General features: G+C 42.0%; 1 protein-coding gene across 1 annotated transcript; it reads right to left on the minus strand.

The window, feature by feature from the left end:
- Positions 1–126: 126 nt before the first annotated feature.
- LOC122782283 (junctional protein associated with coronary artery disease) lies at positions 127–15,773 on the minus strand. The gene is made up of 4 exons (XM_044046576.1): positions 15,485–15,773; positions 9,999–10,449; positions 3,624–7,501; positions 127–3,237 (listed from the first exon to the last, which is right to left on the minus strand). Exons 2-4 carry the CDS (start codon positions 10,340–10,342, stop codon positions 3,203–3,205), a joined length of 4,257 nt encoding a protein of 1,418 aa, XP_043902511.1. The 5' UTR covers positions 10,343–10,449; positions 15,485–15,773; the 3' UTR covers positions 127–3,202.
- Positions 15,774–23,125: the final 7,352 nt, after the last annotated feature.

Here is a 23,125-nt window from a genome sequence, read left to right on the forward strand (position 1 = left end):
TTCCCCGAACCACTTTCAGCACCAGGTTTGATGCGGTTGCAAAAATCTGAGTTTATCAAAACAAAGGTGTTTTGTTCGATATAATGTTTTTAGATGTCTCTTGTAAGTAATTGATCACAAACAACATTCATGCAAAGAGTTTATTTATGAATCAGACTGCAGTATCATACAACAGTAGCACAATCATGACTATGGATTATGCTCATATTTATAGATACAAAGATAAAGGCATGTGCTAAATGAAAAAAATGAATGAGTTCTCTTTTGATTTACTCTAAAAATAGCTTTTAAATACTTGGCATAGTTTTGGAAATTAAAAAATGAAACTTAACGTTTTGCCCACTGCTTTTAACTATTGGAGTACCAAATGCAAATACTTTATGAAAAGTTTTTTTTTTCCCTCTCTCTTGCATTTCATGCAAGGAAGAAAAAAAAAAGTCTGAGTACAAAAAGCACTTAAATCTCATATGAAAATATAAAATATTACAAGTGTGCATAATTACTTCATGTTGCACATAACCTGCAGTACAAAGAGTCAAATGACACTATGTTCAAGTGTACCTGACATGCCAATTATTGGGGGGGGAGGGGATTCATATGTACTGAAATACCTATTTAAATGTAATTGGGGCAGTTTACACTTAAGACTGCGGCGAAGCCTTTCAGTCTCAGAAATGAATTGAAAATGAGATGTTCGTAATTATGGGCATGTCAGCTCCCTGTAGTGCTGACAATCATTTTGAAACACTGAATCTCATCCTAAACTTTTATTCATAATGATGTTTTTCTTGTAAAATAAGTTTACAGCTTTGATTCAATGTTCCTGCAGATAAACAGCATGAAGAGCAGAGACTATCAACAATGCTACTGTACCTCTCCAGTCAGAGGGATGGCAGAACAGCAAGTTGTAAAAACCTAAGGTATGAACAGTGCTTAGTACGTTAATATTTGGCATTGCCTGGAGTATAATGTAATGCACACGTAGTAAGGCGACATGATCCAGATTTACAAGAAATGGTTGAAATGCTAAGACAAAGCTCTTAGTTGATCAAATGCTACAGCTGTAAAAATGCTACATAACAATTAAGTGAACGTTCAAACAATGACGGCTCCTACAGATCTGTTGATACGTTAAACCAATGCACTGCTATTTTGGAAAAACCATGTAACAGCAAAGGTGTGTTTTTCCACAAGACAAATTTTTTTAGTCATTTAGATTTTGATTTTAAATTTATCAAAAAACCCTGTATTTAAAAAAAAATCATACGTTTCGCAAATACATGGTTTTTAGCCGAGAATAGCACGCCGCATTCTATCCTTTAGTACAATAAGTGTTAGTGACAGCAGAACAATATGCACAGAATGAACACGCCGTTCAATGAAAGCAACAGGGAAAGAAAAGAAGGTGGAAGGGAAGAGTGGAAGGAAGAAAAACAAAAAAGCAATCCCAGTTTTATTTCTGAACACATTTCTCAGAAGCAACAACGGAACAATACGTGACATTGGGACTGGAAGACAAACGAGGACAAAAATGAAAATATCTGACCACCAACATCAGAAATAAAAGAGATGGATTTATGCTTCAAACATCACAAGGAGCATCCGACGTTGACTCTTAGCATATGGAAAAGCACTATTGAATAGGAAATCATGGCACAATCATAACGTTTCCATCAGCTCAGCACTCGCATTGATGAACCCTCTCGCTCACTGAAACCAAATCGTGTCATCAAGGCACACCGCAGGGTCATCCTTTCCTACAACTTTCTGTTAGATTTTAAAGCACTAGAAAATTATGTATACTCTTGCTATGGCACTATACAGACACGTGATACTTTCTGCTTGATATAAGCATGGAGAAATAAAATTTCATGGTTGAATACAAAATATCTCTTAAAATATTTAAAATATACTTTATTTTGTACATTATGCAAACTCATTAACAATTTGATGATAAGAAAAATAAATATTCCGTGAAATGTCATCTTTTGCTTACAGATGTATGAACATAGATATACCGTATATCATGAAGTAAACACCCACCCCTGTTAAGCCCCCATATACCCTGACACGATTCCGTATCCCTGTAGTATAATTTGGATGACACGTTCACATTTAAACTTCAGACCGCGGTTCCTACACAAAGCTCCACTGCACCACTGAGCTGTTTGTACAACAGTATTGCTCTATGGAACTTGTTTTTGTTCTTTTTCCTTAAATCTATCGGTAATTAATCAAAGTGGCTGACCACCATTTTGTCTCAATCTGTGCCTTTATTGCTTCCTGAAAGTACCTGGAAATGGGAGCTATACATCAGGTCAAGCCAGATTGATCAGGCAGCTAACCAGAGACTTCGCCTGATCCAAACAGGAAATACACGTCTGGTTAAAGAAGGCAACTCTCCCTCTCTAGTGTAGAACCAGTGTATCCAATAATAGATCACTGATCTATCATGTCATGTGGTAAAGAGTCACTCTTCATTGAAGAGCTCTATGTGTTATGGTTATGGTTGCAGTGTGTACAAAAGCAACTAAACAGGGTTCAATGTTTTTCAGTTTTTAAAAAAAGAAAGGCTGATTTATCTTATCTGAAAATCAAAACAGTTCTTGAGCCAAAGACAGTGATGTCCAGTTCTAAAACAGCTGTTGCCACTCCACAACATTCAGATACGCAGTTTATTTTGGTGTATGTCTACGCTCGGTCAAACGTAAATGCTTACATTCATATCTTTAACGGCTCACCTGTAAACAGAATGCAAAAAAATGTCTCAAATATACTCACTTATGGACATTTTAGAAGTTCTAGTATGCGTGACAGAATTGCATAATGTCTGCCAATGAGAAAAGCTTAAGGAGGATAGAATAGAAAGGACAAGCCGCTACAAGAAGACTAACTAGAAGAAACCTTAGGAGAAGATGGGCTCGGGGATGGAGGACAGATGGGGCAGTGGGAAGTCAGTTTGGGAAGGCCAGGGAAGGACCCAAGGTGGAAGTCACCCCCCAAGTTAAAGGGGCACCTCCCTTTGGCAGTGGAACAGCACTCATAGAAGTCAACACAGCGCCAAGGGTGAGGGTGTACACATTGCTCTTGTCGGACAAGAAGGCCATTTCAGTGTCAAAATGAGATGAAGGCATTCTAGTAGGCAGCCAGGTCACAGTGTTGGAGCTAATAACCTCAGATGGAGATGATGATCATAGTCCTTCTACATTGTCCCCACTCGGCTGGGATCATGGGGTTCTGTGATATACAAGGAGAAGGGTATTTACATATTCACATATTTCAATTATTCAAATATTGCATGTTTTGTATTTTACTCTTCATCCTTCATTATATAAAGAAAAGCAGACAATAAAAAGTAAAAATACAACTTTCAATAACAAATTGAAAATGTGTTAACTTATAAATTTGAGAACTTATAAAAAAAACTTCAGAAATGTTTTTTCATTGAATCTGCTGAGGGTAAAATATCTGCACTCTCTTTGGGCACCATCTTGTGGAGATTTCTTAAACAGCAAGACCCACTGACAGCTTCTTCATCTCTGATCATTTAAAGTAAGATAAATAAAATAAATAAACAAATAAAATCACAGGGCTCTTTAATATGTCTAATTGTCTTATCTTACCTGAGTGAGATGACGACTCCTCATTTTGTAACACTGTCTCCTTGGAGACCTGCTGTAAATGGCTGACTTCTTGGTCATTCTCCTTATGTCTCTGAGGATCAGGGTGAGTGTCCTCAACGTGTTCATCCTTGCCCTCCCCATCTGCCTCTGCTTCCCCTTCCCCAGAGTCCGTGCTCCTAAAGCTGAGACGCCTCACACGATACATAACGTCCACATCTCTCATCCAGGCCAGGCGCTCAACTGCCACCCTTCCAGGAGAAACAGCCAATTTGTTCTGCAATGCTTCGATTCGGGATGGACCCCTGCCCCTCCTCTCCCCCTCCAGGCTAAGAGACAACCTGCGGTCTAGGTTTGGCGGAATGGAAAGTGGCAGTCTATCTGGTGGAAACTCTGGTAACCCTGGGTGGTCTCGTCCCAACTGAGTCCGTGAACCAATTTTATGCTCTGGGACAGCAAAAGGCTTCTTTTTCTGCTCCTGCTTGTCATCAGACATTGAACTGTCTAGTTTTTCACACTCAGTTTGAACCTCTGCTGACTGTTTATCTGCACTGCTTTCGGGGGTTTCTCCTATAATGGCTGCCATTTCTCCTACATCTACATCTTTAGTTAATTTTTCACCAACTCTCTGTTCCTCTGTGACTTGGAGGTCTGCAGTCACTACATTTGCTGATACAGTAGATGAACTCTCATCTGTAGCTTCATGCGCTGGTATGCTCTCAGCAAGATTTCCTGCACACAAATTGTCCAAAGTGTCTGCCTGAGCATTGTCTGTTTTTTCATCCTCTCCCACATTTTCCTGCGTTAATGTATGCTGGTTCTTTGTTTCAGCACATACGTCAGACCCTGACTGATTCAAACTGAAGTCATTTGACTCCTCTGTATTAGCATCTTCTGCTGGGCTTCCTAAGGTAGAACATTGTGGTGGACTGCCATTTTGATTGGCTGAGCTGTCCGAGCTGTTCTCTTCATGAAGTGGAGGCAACGGGCCCTGTCTCATCTGATTCTCAAGCTCCCTTTTACAGATAGGACAGTCCTCCTCCGAGTCAGCACTGAGATCTTGAAGGGACTCTGAATTGCCTGTGGACGATTTATCGACATCTGCCGGGTCTCTGGACTGACGCAAAGCCTGGCATATGTCCTCATAATCAGGAGGGCTAGTGAGTGTAGAGGCATCTTGCATGGGCTGCCTATCTGCCCACGGCACCTCAGCTGCTGTGGTGTTAGTTGTTGGACTGAAGTCGCAAAGTGGTGTTTCAATAGGCTCGTCTGGCAGATCTAATTTTATTGTTCGGCCATCGTTGCTTCTTCTGCGCGAAAGATGAGTTACAACCCTGTATTCTCTAAAGCCTGTCTCCCGTGGTGGGACAGGGAGTTCCTCCCTTAGCTGCTTGCTAAAGGTCACCGACTTTGTGGCAGGTCTGGAGAAGGCGCTCTTAACTTCCCTGTATTCTGGGTCAACAGACCAGCTTACTGCGCTGCGCCTAAGGCTGCTCGGCTTGTTGAGAGGTTCTGATGTCAACCGGATTTTGATACGCTCAGGAATTTGTACAGAACCATTTGGGACTTTATTGCTGGCAGTGCCTAGCTCCAAGATGTCTTTGTAAGCCTCGTTCAGGTCTTCTATGCACTTGTCCACACTGGGCTGTTTGTTGCTCTGTTGCTGTTGTTGATCCTGGACCTCTTTTTTGATGGTCTCCAGCTCTTTTACAGCATCCCATGGCCGCTGGCTGGTTGGTTTTAGTAGATACTGTTCAAATGCCTCCTGCCCAGTGTTTGCTGCTGGTTTGGCCTCCTCCACATTTCCTGAGGGTGGTACTGCTGGCTGCTGAGCTGTGCTCTTGTTCAGCTGGTTGGAGAAGGTGGCTGTCAGGGAGAAGGCGCTGTTGCTTGACAGTTTCAGGCTCTTTACCCCCTTCATCGGAAAAGTGAAAGCAGTACCCACTTGACTGCTGTTGTCTGGAGAGTCTTCAGTGCCGGCAGGGACAGGTTCCTGTTGTGCTTCCTTGTTTTCAGGGTCAGGTTTCTGGACCTCTGGACTAGTTTGTGTCTCCTGGTCTCGATACTGATTTGAAGGCCAGGATCCAGACAGTTTCAGCTCCTTGTAATGGTTTATTTTAGGGGGTCTACAGGGTACCCTTTTAAACATTTTACTGCTTGCTCTACTGCTTGTTTTGCTGCTTGCTATGCTACCAGTTAGTGCTTGCAGCTCAGCTTCAGCTGAAGATGTGCTTTGGAGACTTTGGTTTGTTAAGTGGCCGGTTTTATTATCACTCGGACTGTCTGCTGGGACTGGTGACTTCTCATTGTTGTTATTCTGATCACGGATTATCCCAGTAAGCTGTGGAGTAACGGGGACAGACACCAAACAAAAAATTGTCTCGCTAAGTCTCTTTTTTAGATTCTTTGATTTGTCTTTCTCTGGTGGTTCAGGTACCTCCACCTTTTTTACTTCTGTCACAGTTTCAGAGACACCCTGATCAGCCGGCTTACATGGAGGAGGTGGTGGTTTACCCAAAATAGATGAAGGCAAAAATTGACTACGGTTTTGTTCTGGAGCTACATTGTCAATTTTTTTGTTTATTCCCCTATTGGACCATCGATTACTACTGTCAATTTCAGTGGGAGCTGTTTTGCGGGCTTCGGTATTGAGAGCTGGCCCCTGTTGGGGAGGAAAGGCACTATCATTTGTAGATTGTCCTAAATTCTTAGCAGGCGGAATCTCTTTGTTGATGTTGCGGATCTTATCTGAGTCAGTGAGAGAATTTCCACTAGGCCCTCCTGAGATTTGCTTTGCTCTTGGTTCTTCAGTGAGTTGACGGGTATGCCCTGGTTGTTCTTCAGGTCCAGAATGCACCTGTTTCCGATGGAGCATACTGCGATCTCCATAGTGTTCCAGCCATGAACCACTTGCCTGTCTAGACAACCACCTCCCAGGATCTGAGCTGTGCATCTGCAGAGCTTCTGCCCTCCATCTTACGTTTGCAATTTCATTGCGGTTGATTGAGACAGATCTTGGTAGTGGGGGTCTTCTATAAGACGGGGGTGGAATGTAGCCAGGGGGCTCCATTCCAGAGATGGTAGAGTGTTGTGCGAAATAGTCTTGTCTGAAGTCCCCAACCCTTGGATAATACAGAGACCTGTCTTTTTGTTTGGCACCCTGTTCTATAGCAAGCATTTCTGCGCTACCCCTAGTCTGCTGGTGAATCTCATATGACGGTGGCTTTAAAGGCCTGCTGAACCTGGGCTTTGGTAAAAGTGCAACATGGCTGCTTGGCCCGGCATTCCTACCCCAACGCTCCCTGCCAACAGCACCACTATAGATATACCTGCTATAGGGCCCAGAAAAGACAGTGCTGTTTATCCTCTGTTGTCTATCAGGTAGGCTAGGCCTGGATGGAATGAGCTCTCTGCTGACAATTCCATCAGGTGACAAGACTCTGGGGAGAGACTGAGACTTCGCTTTAGTTCTTGGGTGAAAAAAACCCTCAGGTGTCCTCAAGCGATACTGATCCTTAGACCACCTGTCCCCATCCCCATCTGACAATTGCCTTCCCAGGCCCACAGCAGGCCTCCACTCTTCTGTACCAAGGCTCTGGCATTTCCTCTCCCCAGTCACCCTCAGCTGACCAGGGGCTGCATCTGGGTCCCTTAGCCAGGAAATGTCCTCCCATAGCTGCTGCGCTTGCCTCTCTGCCCTGTGCTCCTCTGCTGCAATCAGGGCCTGTGGCCTCCATGCACCAGCAGAGGCCCTCAGCTCCCTGCCATCAGCATAGTCCAAGAGGATGCTGAAGTCCTGGCCTCGCCTTCGCCAGTAAGAAACATCCCTGTCCTCATGACTCAGTGGCTCTGAATAAGTCAAACTAGGAACATCGTAGAACCTAAAAAAGACAGAAAAGCTCCGCGTTAATAAGGCAGCCACATTGTACAGACAGGGAGTGAGACAAAGACAGACTCTGAAACTAGGTTGGTGTAGTTACCGACAGACACTGCAAATGATATCTAACACAGTCAAATCAATATTTTTTGTAATCTGTTTATGAAAATTAAAAAATCCTTACTTGGTAATTATTCATTATTCTGCAATCCAAGAACAAATTGGATTGGATTAATTAAATTAATAAAAATTAATAAAATAACACTATCTTTTGAGATTCGAAACAATCTGTCTATCATCTCAAGCATGTATTTGGCTTCGACAGTATTGGCTTTCCGGCGCAACTTAATCAACGAGAGCCAGCACATATAGTATGAGACAGAAGTGCTTGAGTCAGCGGCTCCCGAGTCCCTTAAAGACACCATGAAATAGTGATGCCACTGCAACGCGATCTGCATATTAAATTGTGCTGACCCAATCTTACAAGCTGGTCAATGGCCAATTTACCTGATCCGACACAAAAGCAAGTAAAAGAAGCAAACATAGTGTTTAATTGATCACATAACTCAATTAGTGAGCGCAAACTGAACCTTTTAAGAAAATGCAGCATACAATTTTAATGCAGGGCCACTATGTCACAGAAAAAAACATTAAGGGGAACATTAGAATAAGTGGGTCTCGCTATATGCCACACGCATTCCTGTCATTTTGAATACACTTGCTGAAACTAACATAAAATGGCATCGGCAGGTTAAAAAAAAATCAGTGTGATGTAGCACTGCTGCTTGGAGATCATTTTAGTTGCACATCCATATTTACTTCCTAAGTGCAGGATGTAATGCATGTTGCACTGCCAAAACAATTACATTAGAGGTAGCGCAGTATATCATAACAGATTAAGTCTAAAATCCAGAGGGTCACTTCTTTGTGTTAAAGAGGGTCATTTGTTAAATTACACTGTAATTTCTAATTTCCTCAAGCAACAGCAGTAATTTTCTTGCTGTCGTGGAGGAGCACTGCTGAAGGAGGCAGCGGAAACACTGTGAAAATCTACAAATATCCCCCAGGTCACATCTGAGCATGCTTGTCACTTATATGGAACGAGCAAGGGTGGATTTGAAATCCTTGCTGAAATTCAAACGTAACCATCAGCTCCTTCAAATGAAATAAATCAGAAATTGTATTTTGTCAGGGCAACTTTTTAGGAAAAATATCTCATTTTCAATTTTTCTGACAGATATTGCATCTGCGATTTGATTTGCAATATGTTTTTACAACGTTTAATATTGACTGTAATACATTTGAAATGTGATGAAGCATTACCACATTACTACTCTATATTCTAATGCAATTAGGGCTGCAATGATTAATCGAATACTAAATTAATCTGTTTGAGTGTTTTTTAAATAATTAAAACCTTTTTTTTCTTAAATGTGAATATTTACCGGTTTCTTTGCTCCATATAACAAAGAAATTTAAAATATTAAAACTGAATAAATTTGGATTTTTAATGGACCAAACAACTTATCGATTTATCGAGAAAATAAACGACAATTTAAATGATTATGAAAATAAATGGTAGTTGGAGTAGTACTTTTTTTTTTTTTTTAATTTGTACAGTTCTTAGAACAATATCAACAATTTCGATTTGAAAACAATTAATTGTTCAGCCTTAACAGCAGCTGTGATTTGAACCAACAGTTCTGTGAAAAAAAAGAAATAATAGAAAACATAACCACACGCACACACATATGTATATATATATATGTGTATATATATATATATATATATATATGTATATATATATATATATATATATACATATACATACAAAATGTAGGGATGTAGGGAGAATATAAAATGGAATCACAATTAGCCCTTTTTATGAGCTCCATCTCCCATCTTAATCACCTGCACTGAATCACTGCGCGAGTCTCTATACATCCTCAGCAACAGCATATGCTACTGTATGGCTGAGGGGAGCCACACTGTGCACACTTGCCCAGCAACATGCTTACATCACAAAGCACGTGCTGGGGTGTGATTCAGTGTGCCAGTGTTTACAGTGGAGTGATTACGCGCCTGTCTTGAGGCATGTTTAGTCCTCCTCACTCAGTTTGCGCTGTGTAGCGCTGCAATTCACATCTGCCTCCTGCCTCACGAAGGCTGCAGAGACGCACCGGTGCATGATTGGGATCCGCAGAGACGCAAGTCACCTCTCCCCGTGCACACATGTAAACAATTCGGAGAGCAAAGGCACCTTTCATAATTCCTGATATCTGTATGTCAGCGGTGCCGCTGCAGCCACAGTGTTCTGCAGCTCTGGAAGGAGGGGAAAGGGAAGAGGAGAGAGGAGGAGGAAAAAAAAAAAAAGAAAGCCCTACGCAGTGCAGACTCAGTTTTGCATGCAATACTGAAGGGCCCAAGTGAGAAGAGGGGAGGAAAAAAGGGGGGTAAAGGGTGTGGGGGGATTGTAAAAGAGAGGGAAAAAATATACTCACCCACTATCAGTGGCGAGAGAATCACCCAAGGGCTGAGCATCACCTAGGATACCGATGCCGATGCCGATTCCGATGCCGAGTTCTTTTCTCCTTAGGTTCCTTTCCACGCCCTCGCTGTCTATGGGGTGGTAACCCTTCACCAGTGCCTGCCTAGTGCCGTAGATACCTGTGATGGACGCCCCCCTGTCCGCCTCGTACCCGTTGAGTGTCCCCCGGGCAGCCCTGTTGTCCACAAGTTCACGCTGGCAGTCAGCAGGGCGCTTGTCGTAAGGCGTGGCAGAGGGAGGTCCGCTTCTGGGCAATTTATATCCGTGCGAAATGAGAAGGTCCTCCACGCTGTACATGGTGGTGTCTCTCTCACTTCTGGGCAGGAGGGCAAAGGTGGGTGTGTTGCCTTATGCGCAGTGCTGCTGGTGAAAGCTGGAGCACGTTTGCTCAGCAGAGGCCATCACTAAGGGGGAGAGGACAGGGGAGTGAAGAGGGAACACATGGACAGATTATTTCTGCGCGCACACAAATGGAGGATTCGTGGCATTTTCTCGACTTTCTGTGCCGCGATGAAAGTCAGCGAGCGTTTTATTTTTTCCCCCAAATTAAACACAAAGGTGTCAAACGTGGCTCAGTCTTTTGTGCAGACATAATTTGTGTCTCCAACAGCAACTCTGACGTACGCGGCTGAAAGATTTAAAGGTGCACACAGCGAAATTTAAGATCACATCTTTTTATAGTTGCTCTGCAGTTAGGGCTGTCACAGTGTTGTCATGCCCACTGCGGAGTCAAAGTCATCACTGTTCTGTATTGGGTTTTTTTTTTATCTGTTCAGTAACAACAGATTTCAGCAGTTTGTCTCAAACAAAGCATATCTAAAAACGGAATTATCAAAAATATGAGAGACTCATTTTCCTTTAGCAATCAACCTACAATCTATACATCCAAGAATATGTTGCATATTAATCCACACAGGAGACAGAGAACATGTCCACATGTCCCTCTGGGGCTGCAACGTTAAGATTTCTGATTTTTCTGCATCTTAAATGTGAATATTTTCTGGTTTCGTTTGCTCCATATAACACAGACACTCATTAAAACTGAATCATTTTTGGTTTGCGGACAAAACAAGACATCTGTGAACATCATCATTTTCAGGTTTGGTAAAAACGGATCGACATTTTCCGACAAGTATTGCTGCTTTATAGTCATTGTAGATCGGGCTGGACCAAAATTGTTATCACAATAGAAGATTTCGAATTGACTAAATTGAATTTTTGACTAAAATTGACTAAAGATTGACTTTTGTACCCGAGTAAAAAAAGTTAAGTGTGATTTTAAACGTCCTTATTGACATAAACGAGCACTTGTGTGACAAACATTGCACATTGTGTGTGTGAAATATATATAACCAATGACATTGCTATGTATTTTTATTGAATTCTTGCCCATTGAGCTAATTGTAAATGAAAATCCTTTGTTTGTATGGACCGATTTATCCATTTTATTTGACACCTGTGGCACCGTGAGTGATCTCCCATCAGATCAGCAGGTTAGGCTGGGATCAGATGTCTCTGAACAAATAAGCCATGCAATAAAAAGTCTATAAGTGTTGATTTTCATAGATTTCTTTAGGAAATGACCTTGCTGTACAGAGGCCATCATTTTTCATGTTTCTCCTTCTCCAGCAGGAGGAGAGATGTCACTAAATCTTACATACTTGACCTTTAACTCCTCCTCTTCCTCACATACACTTCACACACTGGTATCGTGACGTTAGATGACTCTAATTATTAGTATTATTATTCAATAATAATGCTCACGTACCCTGGTATATACAGTCGAACCGTATTTCTGATTTTCCTCCCAGTACCATCGCAGGAAGCTCACGTACCACTGGTGGTGCACGTACCACACTTTGAGAACCGTGGCCAGGAGACAATGTTGTCCACTTGCTTGTTAACAAAATGGCTTTAACGTAACGGCCGCAACATTTAGAGTATTTAAAGCACTGGGTTGCCGACATCGCGGTTCGTTTTCCTCGTCGTCTAAAACATGATTACAATAAAAAGTTGTGATTTATCCTCCAGTTTCCAGGAGGAACATCTGTCATCAGTCAGCACGTTCACTTTTATTGTTCTCTTGACACGCAGAACAGCATTTAGACGGCAACACTAATGTAGGGATGTAACTATTAATTACTTTACGTCCATTAAACGACTGTGAATAACTGTGCGTGTGGAAACGACAAGGGAAGTTCTTCTTCATTAAGTAAAAACAAGAGCTTGAATACCTTTACCATGTTGTCAGATACATTCCTGCTAACTAAACACATTCTCTGTACCCAGACAGGAAATTGAATATTCAATAAATCACTACATATAATGTATACTGCCCCCTTTTTCCCTCCATGCCGTGTCAGCATGTGTGGTTAAATTTGGTACGTTGCCAACATCACTTGTGTCATAATGGCATCAAGAAAAATATGGTACATTTATTACTTGTAATTAAAGTGATTGAGTCCCCGGTTCATATAATCCATTTCAAAGTTAATGACTAGGAAAAAGCAAAAATGCAGCAGAAACTCGGCTGAAAATGAATAAAAATAAGGAAAAACAAAAAGACACGACGTGGACATTAATTCTCTTTTAGCGTGATCCTTAAATGAATCAATTCATCGACTCATTCATCATTTCTAAACCTTTAAGCACATTAAGCTCATATTGTATTGACTGAATTCCTTTTAACTTTATGACTTTGAAAACAAAATCCAAACAAGCAAGTTCTGCATATCGAAGTAAACTGTTAGTATAATTTAACCTATTAGTCTGAATCTTTACTACTTTTTTCCTCCTTGCTATGTTTGCTCAAGATTTGGATGAATTTACTTTATTTCTTTAAGTTAACTTACAAATAGCAAAGTTAAATGAACTTGTTTTTTCTAAGTGAAGGCTACAACACAAATAATCCATAAATTGTCAATATCTATACGCACAAATTTGCACACAAAACAAACTTTGGAAAAATGTTGTGAAAGTAAAGAAAACGTTCTGCTAATATTTCAGATATATCAGATTCTGTTGTAAATGATCTGTATTGTGCAGATTTACTGTTACAAATGTTGATATTGGTATTGTACGTCTGGGTATTTTCAATACATTATTTAATTATTATAAATGATTCAGCCTTATTCTGATATTTTATTGATTCAGGTATTAGTATACAGTATATTTCAGCGAGAAGATAATTATTTTTTCTTTCAACAACTTTACAATAGGTGACCAATCACTGCAGATCCAAGAAAGTCATGAGTTTTCAACCAGTTTTCAAAAACTAAAACTAAACTGCCTTAATTTCTATCCCTAATTTAAAAAATAAATAAATCCAGGGCTGCAAATATTTCTGTTATCGATGAATCTGTTGATTATTTCCGTCAATCACTTTTTACCAAAACTCCAAATGACTTGTTTTGTCCACAAACGGAGCAAAGAAACCAGGAACATACTCACATTTAAGTGACACAAAAAAGCCCACTCGCACTCAATATTCAAAGTAGTCGGCAGTTCATTTAGTCACTGATTACTCAGTTAAATGCTGCAGCGTCAATTTCAAATAAAACATCCCCTCGCCTCCTCTTGACCTCAAGGTGACCTTAATGTTTTTCTCACTTCTTAACTTTGTGCACTTTGCAGTCAGGAGGTCGCCTCGTTCCTGGACGCTTATTTCACTTATTTCACAATTGTGATCAGTCAGAAAGGCTTGGAGGTAAATTCATGTAATGCAGATGTATCAGGCTCGGCAGAACACCATCACCACCCTGTGTGCTGTGTGTTTGACACTGTATTTTCAAGGACGACACAAGTGGAAACGAACTGTCGTCACTGACTGTAGACGAGCTCTCGCAGAGTCTAAAATTAAACATTAAACACGACAAAAATCAGCGTCTCTGATGTGAATGGAAAGTGTGGCGAATGCAGCAAAAAAAAAAGATCGATTCAAGGGCTTAAATCCATGAGCAGTCATGAGTGGGAAAGATACAGACGAAGCTTCTTTTAACAAAAGAGTGTGAGAGTGACCCAGACACCGTGGCCCTTTTTTTGACAAGGTCACAGCCTCAAATGATCACAGTGCAAATGTGGCACTTTTTTCTTTTTTTGCATAGCAACAACAACAACAACGCATCCCATGTTTATTTCAGCAACGTACATGAGTGAGACGTACAGCACCGGGGGCATGCGTGAGTGCAGTGAGAGGTAACTACAGTGTGAGAGTAAAAAAGAAAAAAGAAAAAAGTTGCTGCTGGTGTTTTGTCATCAATTAATCATTCAATGTCAGTCTCTGCTTTCACGAAAAACAAACACGTCTATTTTCGGCCACAGACGCTGTCGGTGATAACTTTCCTGCAAAAACAACAACTACATTGTGCTTCAAACTTTTTCTTTTTTCTTTTTTAAATGTGCTTTTATTGTCCAAACAATCTCTCAGGAGGTGAAGCGCGCAGACGGAGGTTGAGAATGTACAGGCAGGCCTATAGCAGACTGCATACACAGGTAGTGGCCACTGTAACACATCAGCACTAGCAGGCAGCCAGCACCACCCTAACTGCTTAGGGAGTGTACCTACATCTTATCTTACCTAGTGATAGGGAAAAACAAGAGCAGCCACACCATGAGGCTCACTCGTCGCACGCAAACTCACTCAAGTTGTGCACATTTTGGTTTCCACACATCAACACCGTCCCTGAAAAGAGCCTTTCTCTATATGAATGAATAATGACTGTGAAATAGATCCACATGTATCATAACACAAGGGCTATCAATAATACATCACTGTTGGAGGAATATCTGACTCTGTGCATGGATACAGTGTCTGTATGTATGTGATCAGCTATAGGCTGCATGCTGCAGTGCATGTGGCACAGCCTACATTTAAAAAAACTGACTGCTATGAGATGATTTTTTTTAAACCAATACCTGCTTCACCCGGTCAGTGCCGCAAACCCCCTCTCTCTCTCTCGCTCTCTACCTGCACGCACTCCTAAGTTGAAGATCAGTCAGTCAATCAGCGGTCATGTTTTGGGCGAAATCAGCCTCCCTCCCCAGTTGCATTTTTTGTCTCCCCCCCCCTCCCACGAGAAATGCACGCATGCAGCCGGGAAGAAGGCGCTCATGCTCCGCAGCAGCAGCAGCAGCATCAGCATCAGCAGCATCTGTGTCGAACATTTCTGAGGTGTGTGCAAGTTGACGCGCGGTTAACGAGGAGAGGCTTTTTGCAGATGAGTGTTTACCAGGCTCTTCTGCTGCCCCCCCCACCCCCCCACCCACCCGCGCTCACTCCCTCTCTCACACACACACACACACATACATACACAAACCCCTCCCTGGAAAATCAACCTGACATGGAGGAAGCAGCATGCAGCAAAAAAAAAAAAAAAAAAAATGCAGCGCAAAAAAAGAAAAAAATGCATAAAAGGGCGTAAATATGTAACAGGCGCATACCTGAGAAGATGCGTTTGGCGCGGCCGTCGCAGTTCCCCTGCGCCCAGCTTCAGCACTGCACACAGCCTGATCCTGATCCTGAGCCTGAGCCGAGCATGCCTATTGGTAGGCAGAGACGCGCTGGTTGCTGGCTGCCTGGACTGGGTTTTCCTCACTACAGCTGAGGCGGGGTGGGCTCCTCTCCTCCTCACATGCAGCCACAAGCCATACACACTCAGGGAGAGGGGGAGTGGGAGAGAGAGAGGGATGTCAAAATGGTTTCTTCCAAACTGTTTCTCATAACTTTTCCCTTTTTTTCTCTCATAGCAACAGTCCCCTCTCTCTCTCTCTCCCTCTCTCTCTCTCTCTCTCACACACACACTCTCTCTCTCTTTTCTTTCAATCTGGGATATTGACTTGAATGATAAGTGCAGCACATGTGGTGCAGGTAGGTCTTTGTATCTCCTGCATAAGATGATAATGCACTTGAAATAAGAAAGAATTCTTAAAAAAAATAAATAAAATTCTTGAAAAAATGACTTTCTGTTGGGAAAAGTTGGTGTATCAATGAAGTAAATGCAAAAGAAAAAAAGTGCCATAGAAAGAAATAAAAGAGGAAACACCAGCTCCTTCTTCATCCAACCCTAGTTCACTTGCTCAGAAAGTCAAGTTTCACTCTGTCCACTCTGGTCCGCCTAAAAACGTAGGTCTCGATTCGCTGTGTTCATTGTTTGAGGGGAATACGTTATTCAAAAGGTTCGGTTTGTTTCACTAAATTGCGAAAGTGTGAAAGCAACCCCCAATTGAACCAAGTCCCCCAAGTCTCACCGACTATTAGCTGTGAAAACGACCTGAGGGTCTGACTTCCTGTTTATGTGCGGCACTACAGGTGTGATGTTCAAAACCAAAACCTAAGACCGTCTCGTCTTATTTTATATATATTCAGAAAGAATTGAGTGAGGTGAAAAAGTTGGCGTAATTTGACTAAGTTCAATGGGAGAAGATTCAGCAAATAAAACTTCACTCCATGTTCCACATTTCACATTACACTATGTGAGTTGGAGCATGGATAACTGACCTGAGCCCGTCAAGACCTGGCACCACCCATTGGATCACCCAAGAATCCAGAAGTGATTGTTAGGCCTTGGGTCCATTTACATTTGTAATTTCAAGTTCAATTTGAGTGAAATATAAGTTTCATAATAAAATAGGGTTAATTTAAATGTACTGTGTAAACATTTAACAGATAAGTGATTCCCCCACAGTCAGAGTGAGTTTCGGCTTTAACTGTGTCCAGCCCTGGCAGAAAATACAGAATGCATGTCAGGTTTCGGGTCGGGCTCGGTCCACATTCTCAGGCTCGGTCAGGTTTGAACAGGTAAATAAAAGGTACCAAATGAATAAATAAAGACTTGCAAAAACCAGTCAGGGAGCACAGACCTTGGTCAAGGCTTGCTCACTTTGCCACAGTTTGGCAGGGTAAACAATTGGTTTATAAAATCTGAATGCATATCCTCACCACCTAAATCAAGATTTGTTTCCCTGGAGCCATAACCTTAAATCCCAGCAAATTTCACCAAACTCCACTCGAACCTCGGTCAGCCGCTGTTTGTGCTGCATTACTCGGCCATTTTTTGATGCATCCCTTCCTTCGTAAGTTCTAAACATGCGTTATGGCAGCGAGAAGAACCGCGCCCTTGGTGATGTTGATGACTCGTCACTGTGTGTGTGCGCGTGTGAGTGTGTCCCCCTCCGGTCCAATGCCAAGACAGCTTGGCTAATTAAATGTGCTGGGCTCAGACCTTCCTGTGCCAACTGTGACATGCTGCACTCTGAGGGATCCTTCATTCAGAGGAGGGACTGGTTAACATGCACATCCCAGACATCCACTCACTGAGGAGCAAGTGTTGTAGAGGCTGCGTTGGTCTGACAAAAGCCCTTATGTGTGGGGTTTGCATGTTCTCCCTGTGAGATAAGAGGTTTTCTCCAGGTTCTCCAGTCTCTTTCTCCCACAGACCAAAGACGACTTTCAACTTGTTGAATTGTTACCTCTGATAACACAAACTTAATCCAACTTGTTGTGCAGGAAAAGGATAGGATCCACCATGGATGTCTTTTCATTAACCCATTAATACTTCCAAACAGAAAAACTAGGTCAACCATTTATAAGTCTCTACCTATTATCAATTGTTTTAACACATATCTATTTATCAAATGTTTGCACCATATTTTCAATGAAGCAATTAAATTACTAAAAGAAAAAAAATTACCATTTTAATTGATGTGACTGGACTTAAACAGAGCCTGAAAAAACCTTTCTGGATTTTTGTCCAAATTTGACCTGAAGAGGTCCCAATGGGCTCTGATTGGGTATCCATGCTCTAGTTCAGATCTGAACGTTCCCAATCTGTCCGGAATGTGTCCTCGGAACTACAGCTCTTTTTTTGGACCCTTCTCTGTAAACACTAGAGTTGGTGGTGCATGAAAAATCTCAGTTGATGAGCAGTTTCTGAAATTCTCAGATACTTACATTTCCATCTTTTCCATTCTGATGCTTGGCTTGAACTTCAGCAGGTCATCTTGACTAGGTCATCTTGGGGACAAGGTAATCTTGATCAAGTTGTCTTGACTAGGTAGTTTTGGACTAGGTGGTCTTGACAAGGTAGTCTTGACCAGGTTGTCTTGACTAGGTAGTCTTGACTAGGTAGTTTTGGACAAGGTAGTCTTGACTAGGTTGTTCTTGACCAGGTAGTCTTGATCAGGTCTACTTCTTGCACTGGTTGCTGACCAAGATTGACCAATACTATAGGTAGTTTTGGACAAGGTAGTCTTGACAAGGTTGTCTTGACCAGGTCGTCTTGACCAAGTCCTCTTGACCAGGTAGTCTTGACTAGGTAGTTTTGGATTAGGTAGTCTTGACAAAGCAGTCTTGACAAGGTAGTCTTGACTAGGTCGTTTTGACCAGGTTGTCTTGACTCGTCTTGATGAGGTAGTTTTAGATTAGGTAGTCTTGACAAAGCAGTCTTGACAAGGTAGTCTTGACTAGCTCGTTTTGACCAGGTTGTCTTGACAAGGTAGTCTTGATCAGGTCTACATACCTAAATGCACTGAGTTGCTGCCATGAGATTGGCCAATACTAAAAGTGGCTCATGGATGGAAGCAGTGCTGTTCAAGTGAACCAGAGCAGACCCAGTACAAGCCTTATTCTAGGACACCTGGTTGTCAGACTGAAGATAAATGATGCACCTGGCTGTCACTGGCCTAAAGCTAACCCGAACTGCAGCGGATTTGTCCACAGTATCAACTCGAGGCTGAGTTTGCAAACCAATATTCCACCACATCTGATGACCAGGCTGATAGAAGGTTCTGCATATCAGTGTCATCCATCAAACTCGGCATCATTTAATTTAATCCATCGTCTTCCATTTCCAGATACTTCTCTCCAGGAGAAGTGCACCATGTGTGGAAATGTTTGTATCTCAGTGCTGATCAAGTACAGAGCTGTCACGACCTCTGACTCCTAAATGACTCTTTTAGAGCTTTGAATTATTTAGACTTTAATTTCATTACTTTCATTATCCTGCTTGGATTTATTGGTAGGCTAAGGTCTTATTTTGATGTCCCAACCTTGTAACTGTACTCTCCTTGCTGTTTTATTTCCTCTATGTGCTTGTGATCTACTTGACCAAGTGATTCGATACGATGCTAATGCATCCATATTGACTTTGTCTAGTCATGGATTTCTATAGTTACAGGCCACACCCTGGGAAAAAACAAGTAGTAAACAAACCAAACGATGAAATCTTTATTCTGATTTTTAAACTACTGTCTTCTACGCTGACAATCTTTTAACACGCTTCCAATTAACTTCCATCTCTCAGGATCTACGTTATTGTTGTTGTCTTTCGGGTCACGCTGCGAGTGACGCAGAAGACACTTTGAAATCCTATCTGAGCGACTGAGACGTTCAGATTGTATGTGGTTTGAATCTGCTTTGGAAAAATCCGATCTTATGTGTTTTTAGCTGTCAAACAGAATCAAGTCACATACAATCTGGATATGCTTAAAAATCAGATTTGGGCTGCAGTCTAAACAAGGCCTTTCCTCTTTCTCTTATCAATATCACCTGTGTTCCATGAGTTTCACTTCCACTCCCACTTCCACTCCACCCACAGTGATCGTTTGCCACTCCCTGATTGCTTCCACCTGGTTCTCACTCAGCTCACAGTATTTAGTCTGAGCAACCTTCCTAATGTCCAGCGCCTTCTGTTTACGTTCTTCAGTGTGTATGACTGTTGTTAGTTTGTTAGTCTGTGTTGGAGGTGTTCAATCCAAATGGATGAGAACCTGGTTTCCAATGAAGCAGCAAGTGTGTGGATACAGGAGGAAGAGGAGGGGCAGTGGTGAAACAGAGTATGGAGAGAAGAGGCTGGATCCTTGCAGCTATGGTGGACTCTAAAGCATTCACGGTCAGACTGCCTGTATTTGTCTTTCTTGATTGAAGAGAAACCTTTTAAAGTGTTTTGTATTGCTGGTGGTTTGTTGGGAGTTGAGAAAAGGGAGTTTCTTCTCGTTGTGTTGTGGCTCGGTTTTCCCTGAGTGAATTTATGTTGTGAATTACAAAGTGCAAAAATGTACTCCAGCCATCTTCAACTGATTGTCAGCAGGTGTCAACATAATCCAAATTTCATACAACATCCAGGCACCAGAAATAAGATCTGTCTCTAATGCATGTGGGAAATGTAACTGTCTCACTCTTGGTCAAAACCTCAGACAGGATGTGGTCTTAGTAATAGTCCGTGATAAATACTCGCCTGCTGTGGCAGTGTGGTATAAAATCATCTCATTGGGCAGACAGATTTTCTTCTTAATACTGTGCGTGAACGTCTATTTACACCTCTGTAATAAAACATTTTCGTTTTTTTGGGCTCCACGTTGAACATTTCTATATGTTGTGCCTGAATTGTGCTTCTTCTCAGAACAGCTGTTACTAAAGGGGGGTGAATAGCTAACTTTAGATGGAGCTCATTACACGTGCACGAGGTGTTGATGTTGCGTTTTGTCACATCCACGATGCAGCAGGAGGAAAGATCTGACGGAGTTGAGTGAGGTTTGATTAACGTCGGTGGATTTAGAGCACTGTCGTTTGGCCTTCCACTCCCCACAATATGGAAATAGAGTCAATTCAAAGCAGCAAGAAAAAAAGTAATCAGTGCAGGAGAGCTGTACTATTTTTCATGCGCCCGACATCACCAGCGTGAGGTCATTTCCAAACCTGAATTTTAACACAATTAAAGTTCATTTCAGTCGGGCAGTTCCTGCATAAGGACATAATATGTCCTTATTGCTGCCTATTTTGAGTCTGGTTCTATCAGAGATTTCTCAATGTGTGAACGGTTGCTCTTTTCTATAACGGTGGTCCCAAACTCGCGGCCTACGGCCCACATGTGGCCGTCGAGTCGATTTCATGTGCCCCCTCCAAACGCTATCAAGTTACGAGTCATTTCTGTGGTTTTTTTTATGTAGTAATTAGTTAAATAAGTTTTGTAATTATTCAATTCAATTGTGTTTGTAAAGAACAACTAGAATAATATATAAAAGAGAGGCAATAAAATACATGGAAAAAGGAATAAAAATAGTATATTTTTTAATCTAATTTTGATGATATTATAAGGTTTCTGCCTTACTATGTACAACACCTTGACATAATGTATGTTGTGACTATGTACGTTATGAAAAGGTGAAAAAGGTCTGTTACACCAGGTTTATTCAAGACATAGTTGAGCTTTGAGTTAAAGTCTAAACTTAATGCTGTATAGACCAACTTTCATTCACATCATTCAAATCCAATGATCACAGACTTTGACTGACATAAAAACAACAAAGCTGGTGGTGCCCTGATGCTTTTGCACTGTACTGTATTTCATCAGTTTTTCCTCCATTTCTTCTTTTCTTTTTTTTAGATTGTCCCCCTCTCCTCTTAGTTCAATCACGACTGAAACCAAACTGTCATGGCGTCCTCAATCAAGAGGAGCATTGATTTCGGCTCAGTGGGGATCATGCAAAACAGCCTCTCATTAAAATCATTATTAGAACTCGGAAATGGCACGTCATGTGGTTCATCTCTGTGGCAAACTGGAAACTCCCAAACAACACACGTTGTAGAAATGGAAGTTGTCTTCTGGTTTGAAAAGTGAAGCCACCAGGGGGCGACTGCAACAAGAAGACCCTTTGAATGGAAGTCTATGGAAAAATGTGTCTTACTTATTCCTCGATGGCCACACGGTGGTGTAGTGGTTAGCACTCTCGCCTTGCAGCGAGAAGACCCGGGTTCGAGCCCCGGTTGGAACAAGGGCCTTTCTGCATGGAGTTTGCATGTTCTCCCCGTGTGTGCGTGGGTTCTCCGGCTTCCTCCCACAGTCCAAAAACATGCAATGTGGGGATTAGGTCAATTGGACACTCTAAATTGACCATAGGAGTGAGTGTGAGAGTGAATGGCTGTTTGTCTCTAGTTGTGTGTGGCCCTGCGATGGACTGGCGAACTGTCCAGGGTGTACCCCGCCTATCGCCCAATGTAGCTGAGATTGGCACAGCACCCCCCGCGACCCTCTGGTGGAGGATAAAGCGGTTAGATGATGACTGACTGACTGACTTATTCCTCGATTTATAACATCAGTAAGCATTTTCCTTAGCAGTTAATGATCTCAATCACTAGTTTTTCAATACAACATGGGTGGAGAAAAGTTATTGACAGCTGGTACCATCCCATAGGTGCCTAAGGACAGTGGTCTTCTGCATACCGTCGCTGTACCCATAAACTTTATATAAAACTACATGTAGTCAGTTTTTGAAAGTGGAAATTCAAAGACGTTACTAATGATGTCGCAGGTGAGTATATGCTTCCGGTGTTTTGTGTAACTCTCGTAAAACTCTCGACAGTTGGGACGTAGCACTGTGAGACTGTGGAACCCTTCCGCATCGTCATCAGGGGTGTTTCGCCCGTGAACCGGAACACCTCACCTCACAAAGACCAGGTCAGCCTTCACCTGCGGAAGGATTCCAACTGACAGCCACAACGGCACTTTATTCACACACTGCAGGGTGATACACAGCCTCTCTTGTTATTGTGCGGCTCTCACAATAAGAGGAATTGTCTCAATAAAAAAAAAACATTTGCACAAAGCAAGCCGATCCACTGTTCTATGTTGATAAGAGCATGAAAATGAGAAAAATAATGGGACAAAAAGAAATGAAGGGACATTTAAAATAGATAAATGTGTAATTAATCGCAAGTTAACTATGACATTAATGTGATTAATCGCGTAGTTCTGTGTGGTTAAATTCATGATTTTTAAATCAAATGAAAACGTGTCGATATCTTTCCACCACTTACTTTTTTCAATGTCACGGCCGTTTTGTTGTTTTCCAACCGAAGGTCACTGCTGTGCATCATCATCACCACCATCACCACTTCTTACGCATCAAACGTCAAACTCAAACGTCTCTCCCTCCCTGACAATCCTCATAAAGTCCCTCATCAGTCGTGTGAGGCCAGTTCAAACGCACATGAACACACTCCCAACACACACGTGCACACAAACACACACTCTGCCCTTTCCCTGTCCCCAGCCCTGGTTGCCTAGGAGACAGCTGAGCCGGGAC

The sequence above is a fragment of the Solea senegalensis genome, linkage group LG1 (assembly GCF_019176455.1).
Source record: "Solea senegalensis isolate Sse05_10M linkage group LG1, IFAPA_SoseM_1, whole genome shotgun sequence".
In the NCBI taxonomy this organism is placed as follows: Eukaryota; Metazoa; Chordata; class Actinopteri; order Pleuronectiformes; family Soleidae; genus Solea; species Solea senegalensis.